Raw genomic sequence first — 11,569 nt, 5'->3', positions numbered from 1 at the left:
GATGGGGGAAATGTGTAGCTAGCGATGGGCATTACTGTGAATAAAGCACTTTTGATGTTTCTCTTGAAATTATCATGTTTTCTTTGATTACAAAATCTGCATTTTTAGCCGGTTAATAGTTAATCTGCATACCAGTTAAAAATGCTGCAGTGAACATAGGGGTGCATATAACTTTGTGAATAAATGTTTTCAGATGGATACTCAGAAGAAGGGTTACTGAGTCATTCTCTTAGCTTTGAGTAATTATTTCTTGGGGGAAGGCAAAGTCCATATTCTTGAACAAAAAAATTGCAAACTTGCTGAAACCGGTTTGGCTCAGTGGATAGAGCATCGGCCTGCGGACTGAAAGGTCCCAGGTTCGATTCCGGTCAAGGGCATGTACCTTGGTTGCGGGCACATCCCCAGTGGGGAGTGTGCAGGAGGCAGCTGGTCGATGTTTCTCTCTCATCGATGTTTCTAACTATCTCTCTCCTTTCCTCTCTGTAAAAACTCAATAAAATATATATATAAAAAAAATTGCAAACCAAGCGACTAAAAACATTTATTCTGACTAGTGTGTCCATTCATTTCAATTAATTTGATTTAGAACAAATCAGCAGTGTGCCAGGGAGTGCAAGGAATAAACAGAAATGGCGTCTACGGTGAACACTCTTTTGAAAACTCCCATTCACACTCCCTCAATGCTGTGTGGGGGGCCTTTATCTCAGCTACACTTTCTGTGTCCAGGCACAGGTTTCTACCTGAGATGCCCACATCATAGTTTCTCTCTCTGGGGGCTGTAGGTAAAACAAAATGCAGAGATGACACTCAGAACAGGCATTGGTTATATAACAAATACAGGGAAGGGCAGAAAGAAAGGGACCAGAGACTACAAGGGTATGTTGCAGAAGGTGTTGGAGTGAACAGGGAAGCCTTTTAAGGAAACTAGACTACCCCCGGGTTAGGTATCCTATTCAGATGCACTCCGAGACCAGGTTTGAATCCAGTGTCTCAGGAAATGCTGCCACTCCAGCCCACTCTGCTCAGAACATACTCTGAATCTCGGCTTCAATATGTTTGCATGTCTCTGTCACCTCCCAACCGCAGGCTTGGGCCTTGAGCCCCTGTCTATGTTAAGGCCTGTGGATTAAACATGCTGCTAGATGATTTACCTGGTTTGGGATTATGCCCGTTGATTTTTCTCCCCCGAATTTTTCTGATATTGTCCCTTTATGTCCACACACAGAAAAGTTTCCTTCCACCATTAAACCCCACCGAGGCGTCCAAACCCAAGGCTATGCCTGACAATCGGGGCTCATACTTAGGCGGAAAGGGAGCTCAAACACTATCTGAAGACAGGAATGCTCCCCACATCTCTCAGAAACCCCCAAAAGAGCAGAGAAGTCAATTTGTTTAAGGAGACAGAGTCATTTTGTGCAAGGCATATCTCCAATTCAGGGACACACTGCCATGCGGAAGGAAGAACTCTGAAAACAGGTCCAATTAATTTAAAAAATACATTTTTATTGATTTCAGAGAGGAAGGGAGAAGGAGAGTAAGATAGAAACATCAATGATGAGAGAGATTCATTGATTGGTTGCCCCTGCACGCGCCCTACTGGGGTTCAGCCCATAACCCAGGCATGTGCCCTTGACCAGAATTGAAAATGGGACCCTTCAGGACACAGGCTGACACTCTGTCCACTGAGCCAAACTTATGAGAGCCAGGTCAAATTAATTTTGTTTTTCTTACAAGAATGTTCACTCACAGATGGCACATAGGAGAGATATTCACTCAAGGAATTATGTCACATCCCCACCACCCCAACAATCAAAAGATTGAGATGCTTCTCCCTATAAAACATTTCTCCCTCTAAAAGCCATTCTTCATGGGGTATGTGTGTGTGGGGAAACAGAATAAACAAAAGGCTTTAACTCTCAACACCTCTTTTGTGATGTCCCTCCACAGCCCCAGAAAAATATGCTCCATATTTACTGCCATATTTCACGTCTTTATCATGGGATGTCAGCTGCACATTTGTGTCTTTTCTCAGGCAGACTATGACTCACTCTGCTAGGATCACCTCTTCTTCATCTTTACATTCCCCACCCATAGCACAACGTTTCTCACCAAATGACCTCTGTCTGAGTGAAAATGAAAAGGAATTGGATCGCATCTTTTATTCTTAAAAAACTGTTCTATTTGGACCATCTGAGCAGCTCCCATCAGGAAATTAAGGAATGGGAAGAGATCCTCAAGTGGACTTAGGCTCCAGCAGGAATCCACGACATGTGAAATAACTGGAAATGCATTGCCACCTCCTTCTTTAAGCTCTTGTTTCCTGAGAAGCAAGGAGAATCAGGCTGAGAAGGCGTGGAGGCATGTAGGCCAAGGGGCAGGAGGGAGTCTGTCTCCCCTGCAGGAGCATGTGCTGGCCCCCCACACTGGCTGGAGGCACAGACACAGCAGTGCTGGTAGGCCTGGCAGGTTCCTGGGTTGCTCTCTGATGCTGAGGACAGACAGACAAACTGGGCTCCACTTCTGTCCCTTCCTTTCCCATCATCCTCTTCTCAGTTTCCTTCCCTCTGGACTTCACAATGAGAATAAATTGCAATAGTTTATTCCACATGCCTCAAGTGTGCTAGGATTCTCAATGAATTCCAGTCATAAACACAATAGCGCACTGCATTGGAACAGCCCATTATTGTTCTTCTTAGAGTACTTCAGCCAAAAGAAAAAGAGAGAGAGAGAGACATGTGAAGGAATGGGGAACAATGTCACACCTTTTCACTGAAACTGAAACCAAAGACACAAACAATGACAGCTTGAACGCAGAATGGCCCCCTGGTTGTACTGAGAAACACAAAGCCAAGCCCGGATTTTCTAATGTGGCATCCGATCACAGTCACCATCCCATGAATTTCCCCACCTGCCCTTCCCACATTTTCATTGCCATGCTGCACCTCTACATGCAAATAAACTTGATACAGTCAGGGCCTGCTTCCAGGTCAAAACCCAACATATAGGGTTTCTGGGTGACAGCAGGCCACCAGTGCCTTTGCTTCACTCAGAAGAAACTTGTCTCAGGTCCCTGCTACAAGTCATTCTATTTACAGAACTCCGTTTTTTCACAACAATATGTAGACCAATGCAATGAGGGTGTATTCAGTTCAGGCATTTGAGGAGACAGTAACGCAGCCAGATAGAGTGTCAGGGTGAGGAGGACAAAGAAGAGGACAAAAGGGTGCAGGTAGACAAAGAAAATAAAGATTGAGAAGCAGAAGGTGCAGGTTATTCTGCCTGCTGTGGCGGCTCCTTTCCACCTCATCAGCAATATCATGTCCTCGAGAAAGCACAGGCCCCAGACTCAGAAAGCCAGCCAAGAGGTAGAGTCATTCTGCCATCACTCCTTACATATGCTTCACGTTCAACCCACTTGAACTCTTTGAATCCTAGTCCCCACATGGAAAATGGAGGCAAATCCTAATATCTGGACTCTCCCATTTAAAAAGATATTTGTGAGATGCATATAAAAATAGTTTATAACTTGTAATTGTACTTCAATTGTTGACTACTGTTCTTTCACTACAAGTGCTCAGGAAGAAAGCCCAGTTGATGCAGGACTTTCCTCAGAGATGATTTTACCTCCTTGTTCCTGAGGCTGTAGATCAAGGGGTTCAGCATGGGGGTGACCAGGTTATTCAGGACCTGAACCGTTGCATCCAGCAAGGGGCTTGGCGTTGGCCTCAAGTAGATGAGGACCACTGGCATGTAGAAAAGTAGAATGGCAGTGAGGTGGGCGCTGCAGGTGGAGAAGGCATGGCGTTGGCCCTCGGCGGAGCGGATCTGCAGGATGGAGTAGACAATGCGGCTGTAGGAGGTGAGGATGAGAAGAAAGCAGCTGAGGGGCATGAGGCCCACACTGATGAACCCCACCATCTCCAGGGCTGCGGTGTCCGCACAAGCCAGCTTCAGCATCACGGGGATGTCACAGAAGAAGTAGTCCACCTCATTGGGGCCACAATAGGGTAACTGGAAGGTGAGAGTGGTTAGAAAGGTGGCCTGAACACAGCCAAAAAACGAGGTCCCCGAGGCCAGGATGGCACACACCCTGGGGCTCATGATCACCTGGTAGCGTAGAGGGTGACAGATGGCCACAAAGCGGTCATAGGCCATCACCGTGTACAGGAAGCACTCGGTGCAGCCCAGGAAATGGTAAAAGAAGAGCTGGGACACGCAGCCAGCATAGGAGATGGCTCGGCTGTACCCTGAGAGGTAGAAGAGCATCTTGGGGGAGCTCACAGAAGGGAAAAATATGTCACACACAGACAGCTCACACAAGAAGAAATACATGGGGGTGTGCAGGCGAGCGGAGGAGGCAATGGCCAGCAGGATGAGCAGGTTTCCCACAAGCGTGAAGACGTAGAAGGTCAAAAACAGGACAAAGAGCACGGTCTCCAGATCCTCTGTGTGGGGGATGCCCAGCAGGATGAACTCGGTCACCACTGAGGCATTCCTCATGGCTCAAGTCAGGCCTTGGAAAGGGACTCGAGACACCAAAGTCTGAACACCAATAGCATATTACCAAGCTGTTTGCTGAGGAGAGCTTTGGCTGTGTTTTTAACAAGCTGAACCCAGCCCCGCTAGGAATGGCAATATCTATATAAAACTTTGAGTTAGTAAGAGATGCTTATGTTAGAGCCACAGGCTATCCAACCCCTGGAAGGAATGTGTATGTGGAGGCAGGTGGCTGTCTTGGATGACAAGGCCAGGAGTTAAAGTATATTCAGAACATTCTCTTGTGAAGCGGGAAAAATTTTTACAGTTCTTTAATTCATGGATTTACTCCTTTCAGGCATATTTCTATTTAGAACTGTCACAATATCTCTGAGCAACAAACTCGTACTCTTTAATACCCGCTGAAAAATATCAGGAAAAGAAATGGCATTAGAAATCAGAACACTTCATTTAAACCCTGGTTTTGTCACTTTTTAGCTGTACTTCTTCAAATAATTCATACAATATTTTTAGAGACATAGTTCTATTACCTATAAAATAAAAATCATAATGATCATAAAACAGCAAAAATACCCTAGCACAATAATAAAGTTTCTAAAATGTCTGTGTGAAAATATTTGGCAAAAAAAGAAAACATTTCCTTTCTTTTTCCTTAAAAGTTATTTCTTTACGTGCTTTTCTTTAATGTTGGTAGTGTATAATTACTTGCAAATAGGTGCCTTATTAAACAACACTATTGAATAACCTTAGATCATATCATTTCCAGATTATATCCTCCCCGGAACTGGGAGATTTAATATTTCCAAATCTATCAGGAGATGCTGCTCTGGTTTTTCTGTTCCTTTTAACATTTTCTAAGAGCATTTGAGGCAAATTTGAAATGCTATGTAAAAGAAATAGTAGCAGCAAGGAAGGCACCGAATTCATGTTCCTGTGATGAAGAAAGAAATCCTGGGACCCATAGGTAGAAGGTCAAAGAAGAGCTCTACTGAGGAAGATGCAGCAAGTCAAGAGCAGGACATAGGGTCTGGCAGCATGGAGATCTCCTCTTCTGACAATACATACGAATACCCATACTGATACCAATACCAATATCAATACCAATACCAATACCAATACTAATAATACTAATACTAATACTAATACTAATACTAACTAATACTAATGCTACATAGGTGCATGCATTGATATGTATGTCATTTAATGACTATTTGCTGTGCACCAAGGACTGGGCTTAACACTTTAAAAATATGACACATTTTAAAAATAAACCTGTAAGAAGAAACTATGACTACTATTGCCATCTACCAATCAGGAAACAAAACCTACAAAAAGCAAGTTGCCTACAATGACAAAGCAAGCCCATGGCACAGCTAAGACAAATCTTTTTCATGCTATTGTCCACGCCCTTCACCACCAGGAGCACTGTCTTCTGTGTGCCTGTCTCTTTAAGGGCAGCCTGTCCCATCATTAGGCAAGGATACCCTTCCAGATGGGTTGGCATCGTCATTTCATACTAAGGTAGAAAAGGGATCCCATTTGACTTCTTCCTGGTCATTTCCAGGCTTGACATTAGAGCACAGCCAGTTAACATCTAATTTAGTTTTTAAAATCACACAACAGTCTTACCTTTGACACTATAACTGAATATCAACCTAATGTGGGAACTTGGAAGTTAAAGAGACACATTCACCATGCGGATTCCAATCATAACCTGTGGCAGGTGCCACTTCAACACATATCTAAATAGAATGGCCACGCCAAAATGAGTAACTCACCTATCGCCCTAGAACTGAGCAAAACCCAAGATGGCAAAGAGAGAGACAGTGGCATTATGGAGGAGAAATGCTACTGACCATGGCCTTCTTGTTACTACTTCTAGCCACATGAGCACTATCTCTGAGCCGTGCAAATTTCTGTTCAATCTGGATCATCAGTTCCAGATCAGCAAAGGCTGTCTGAGGCCTATGATCAGACATCTTGACACTGGATGATGCTATAAGAAGGCCTTTCCAGGAAAAAGAAGTCTGCAAGGACCAGGAAGGACCCTCTGTGTGGAGCTGGAGCTCATTGTCATATAAGAGCTGCAGTGTGGACACTCTCACCATCTACCTGAGAGCACAGTCAAGTTTTCCAGTGTGGTTATGAGACCTGACAGTTACTGCTTCTCGGCAGAGCACGGAGTGCTCCAGCTAAAGGCGTGTCAGGTCTCCTTCTTATAAAGAATCGAGTCTCATAGGGTTTGCACCATCAAGACCTGCACATACTCTCCCTGGATTGCTTCCTTGGAAGTTTTTTCAGACCCCACTTAAGCCCTATTTTGGACTCAATAATGGCTCTGAGGGAGCAATTAGCGTTTGAAACTAATGCATCATCTAGTTATAAGATAATAGTAATGAGATCATCAGAAAGGGTGCAGTCAAGCGGGCAATATCGCTGTCTCTCCAAGATAGTTTGCATGGTAGAAGGATCACCAATGCTAACCTTTGATCACCTGTAGAGCTACCCCCTTTTTGTGTGTTTTCTTTCATATCTTCAAGCCTTTGCTTGTGATGTCATGTGTCTCATCGGTCTGGGAATGATGTATATATCCAGATGACCCTACACTTATCTCTCCTAAGTATCACTATTCAAGACAGAAATCTAATTAGTGAATAGCTACTCATCATGCATCAACTATTCTTATGTGTGCTTTAATTCATTTTTAAAGAGAAATAGTCACATACTAGGCACATTCATAGGCGAAAGGGGGTGTAAATGATCTCAAAAGGAAAATTATGGACAAAATAGCCCATATTCAGTTAATTATTTATTGATCAGCACTTATCATGTGCTAAGTATTATGCTATATTTTAAAAGTAGTTGTTACATTTAATCTCCAAAATAAACTTTATAAAGTAGGTGGTATTATTCTACAAAGAAACTGGAAAACAGAATAAATAACCTCATTATGACATAACTAGAAAGTGACTGATGCTTTATTTTCAAAGTCATATTGTTTTTAGGCAATATCTTATCAATTCTCAGAGGTTTGGGTTCGCAGTCAAAGAGCAGCGGAGACAGAGTATGGTCTCCAAATGCCTGAAGGGCTGGCGGAAACGGAAAAGCACTATTCTATGTGGAGACTCAGGAACTGTGGGAAGACTGGTAGTAACACATTGATTTTCAATGTAGATAGAGTTTAATTATTAGATACACATCTACATGTACATCAGTGAAATAAGCAATCTTGTGAGGTAGCTAGCTCTTGGCCACTGGAAGGTGTAGAGAGAATCATCCTTCAGGTATGTAATTAAGGATATTCTCACTTTAAATAAATATATTTAAAGTTCTTACTAATTCTAAAATTTTATAATTTCATCTATAATGTAAAAGTTTTCAATGACACTGACCTAATACAACCAGAGGATAATTTAATTTCATGATGATAATTCAATTAAACCTTATTAACAATAGATCATGTACCAGGATATGACCATAGTGGTTACAATGGTAGCCATTAAAATCCAAAAACTTTATGAACACATTAGAAAATATTTTTAAATTTATTTTTATTGATTTCAGAGAGGAAGGGAGGAGAGAGAGATAGAAACATCCATGATGAGAGAGATTGGTTGCCTCCTGCACGTGCCCCCTGCTGGGATCAAGAACATAACCCAGGCCTGTGTCCTTGACCTGAATCAAAACTAGGTCCGTTAGTGCACAGGCCGATACTCTGTCCACCGAGCCAAACCAGCCAGAGCCAGGTGAAATTAATTTTATTATTCTTACAAGAACGTTCACTCACAGATGGCACATACTAGAGATACCCACTCCAGGAATTATGTCTCATTCCCACAAACCCAACAATCAAAAGATTGAGATGCTTCTCCCTATAAACCATTTCTCCCTCTAAAAGCCATTCTTTATGGGGCATGTATGTGGGGGAAGACAGAACAAACAAAAGCATTTAACCCTCAACACCTCTTTTGTGAGGTCCCTCCACAGCCCAGAAAAAAATATTCCATATTTCCTGCCATATTTCACGTCTTTATCATGGGATGTCAGCTGCACATTTGTGTCTTTTCTCAGGCAGACTATGACTCACTCTGCTAGGATCACCTCTTCTTCATCTTTGCATTCCCCACCCACAGCACAACGTTTCTCACCAAATGACCTCTGTCCGAGTGAAAATGAAAAGGAATTGGATCGCATCTTTTATTCTTAAAAAACTGTTCTATTTGGACCATCTGAGCAGCTCCCACCAGGCAATTAAGGAATGGGAGGAGATCTTCAGGTGGACTTAGGCTCCAGCAGGAATCCACAACATGGGAAATAACTGCAGATGCATTGCCACCTCCTTCTCCAAGCTCTTGTTTCCTGAGAAACAAGGAGAATCAGGCTGAGAAGGCTTGGAGGCGTGTAGGCCAAGGGGCAGGAGGGAGTCTGTCTCCCCTGCAGGAGCATGTGCTGGCCCCCCACACTGGCTGGAGGCACAGACACAGCAGTGCTGGTAGGCCTGGCAGGTTCCTGGGTTGCTCTCTGATGCTGAGGACAGACAGACAAACTGGGCTCCACTTCTGTCCCTTCCTTTCCCATCATCCTCTTCTCAGTTTCCTTCCCTCTGGACTTCACAATGAGAATAAATTGCAATAGTTTATTCCACATGCCTCAAGTGTGCTAGGATTCTCAATGAATTCCAGTCATAAACACAATAGCGCACTGCATTGGAACAGCCCATTATTATTTTTCTTAGCATATTTCAGCCGAGAGAGAGAGAGAGAGAGAGAGAGAGAGAGAGAGAGAGGAATGGGGAACAATGTCACACCTTTTCAATGAAACTGAAACCAAAGACATCTTGAACCCAGAATGGTCCGCTGATTGTACTAAGAAATGCAAAGCCAAGTCCGGATTTTCTAATGTGGCATCTGATCACAGTCACCATCCCACGAATTTCCCCACCTGCCCTTTCCATATTCTCATTGACATGCTGCACCTCTACATGTAAATAAACTTGATACAGTCAGGGCCTGCTTCCAGGTCAAAACCCAACACATAGAGTTTCTGGGTGACAGCAGGCCACCAGTGCCTTTGCTTCACTGAGAAGAAACTTGTCTCAGGTCCCTGCTACAAGTCATTCTCTTTACACAACTCCATTTTTTCACAACAATGTGTAGACCAATAAAATGAGGGTGTATTCAGTTCAGGCATTTGAGGAGACAATAACGCAGCCAGATAGAGTGTCAGGGTGAGGAGGACAAAGAAGAGGACAAAAGGGTGCAGGTGGACAAAGAAAATAAAGATTGAGAAGCAGAAGGTGCAGGTTATTCTGCCTGCTGTGGCGGCTCCTTTCCACCTCATCAGCAATATCATGTCCTCGAGAAAGCACAGGCCCCAGACTCAGAAAGCCAGCCAAGAGGTAGAGTCATTCTGCCATCACTCCTTACATATGCTTCATGTTCAACCCACTTGAACTCTTTCAATCCTAGTGCCCACATTGTACAATGGAGGCAAATCCTAATATCTGGACTCTCCCATTTAAAAAGATATTTGTGAGAAGCATATTAAAATAGTTTACAAGTTGCACGTGCCCTTCACTTGTTGGCTACTGTTCATTCACTACAAGTGCTCAGGAAGAAAGCCCAGTTGATGCAGGACTTTCCTCAGAGATGATTTTACCTCCTTGTTCCTGAGGCTGTAGATCAAGGGGTTCAGCATGGGGGTGACCAGGTTATTCAGGACCTGAACCATTGCATCCAGCCAGGGGCTTGGCGTTGGCCTTAAGTAGATGAAGATCACTGGCATATAGAAAAGTAGGATGGCAGTGAGGTGGGCGCTGCAGGTGGAGAAGGCATGGCGTTGGCCCTCGGCGGAGCGGATCTGCAGGATGGAGTAGACAATGCGGCTGTAGGAGGCGAGGATGAGAAGAAAGCAGCTGAGGGGCATGAGGCCCACACTGATGAACCCCACCATCTCCAGGGCTGCGGTGTCCGCACAAGCCAGCTTCAGCATCACGGGGATGTCACAGAAGAAGTAGTCCACCTCATTGGGGCCACAATAGGGTAACTGGAAGGTGAGAGTGCTTAGTAAGGTGGCATGAACACAGCCAAAAAATGAGGTCCCTGAGGCCAGGATGGCACACACCCTGGGGCTCATGATCACCTGGTAGCGTAGAGGGTGACAGATGGCCACAAAGCGGTCATAGGCCATCACCGTGTACAGGAAACACTCTGTGCCACCCAGGAAATGGTAAAAGAAGAGCTGGGACACGCAGCCGGCATAGGAGATGGCTCGGCTGTACCCTGAGAGGTAGAAGAGCATCTTGGGGGAGCTCACAGAAGGGAAAAATATGTCACACACAGACAGCTCACACAAGAAGAAATACATGGGGGTGTGCAGGCGAGCGGAGGAGGCAATGGCCAGCAGGATGAGCAGGTTTCCCACAAGCGTGAAGACGTAGAAGGTCAAAAACAGGACAAAGAGCACGGTCTCCAGATCCTCTGTGTGGGGGATGCCCAGCAGGATGAACTCGGTCACCACTGAGGCATTCCTCATGGCTCTGGCCAGACCTTGGAAAGGGACTTGAGACACCACTGTGTGAAAACCAATAGCAAATTACCAAGCTGCTTGCTGAGGAGAGCTTTGGCTGTGTTATTAACAAGCAGAACCCAGACCCCTTAGGAATGGCAATGTCTGTATAAAACTTTGAGTTAGTAAGAGATGCTTATGTTAGAGCCACAGGCTATCCAACCTCGGGAAGGAATGTGTATGTGGAGGCAGGTGGCTGTCTTGGATGACAAGGCCAGGAGTTAAAGTATATTCAGAACATTCTCCTGTGAAGTGGGAAACCTTTTTATAGTTTTTTAATTCACAGATTTACTCTCTTTAGGCATATTTCTATTTGGAACTGTCACAATATCTCTGAGCAACAAACTCGTACTCTTTAATACCCGCTGAAAAATATCAGGAAAAGAAATGGCATTAGAAATCAGAACACTTCATTTAAACCCCGGTTTCACTGTACTCATTTACGTAATTTATACAACATTTTTCATTGGCATAGTTGCATTACCTATGAAATAAAAATCATAAT

The 11,569-nt window shown here is 44.1% G+C and overlaps 2 protein-coding genes across 2 annotated transcripts; both read right to left on the bottom strand.

Annotated features, from left to right (window-relative positions):
* Positions 1-3,564: 3,564 nt before the first annotated feature.
* LOC308535365 (olfactory receptor 10D1B-like) lies at positions 3,565-4,500 on the bottom strand (the record flags this gene model as incomplete). Its single annotated transcript, XM_081114217.1, has 1 exon — positions 3,565-4,500. One exon carries the CDS (start codon positions 4,498-4,500, stop codon positions 3,565-3,567), a length of 936 nt encoding a protein of 311 aa, XP_080970343.1.
* A 5,595-nt stretch (positions 4,501-10,095) lies between these two features.
* LOC308535340 (olfactory receptor 10D1B-like) lies at positions 10,096-11,031 on the bottom strand (the record flags this gene model as incomplete). Its single annotated transcript, XM_081114190.1, has 1 exon — positions 10,096-11,031. The coding sequence occupies one exon, from the start codon at positions 11,029-11,031 to the stop codon at positions 10,096-10,098; it is 936 nt and encodes a 311-aa protein (XP_080970316.1).
* Positions 11,032-11,569: the final 538 nt, after the last annotated feature.

The sequence above is a fragment of the Myotis nattereri genome, assembly GCF_964212035.1.
Source record: "Myotis nattereri genome assembly, chromosome: 19".
Taxonomy (NCBI): Eukaryota; Metazoa; Chordata; class Mammalia; order Chiroptera; family Vespertilionidae; genus Myotis; species Myotis nattereri.
The sequence above is the reverse complement of the archived record's forward strand: the minus strand, read 5'-3'. Positions and strand labels throughout refer to the sequence as shown.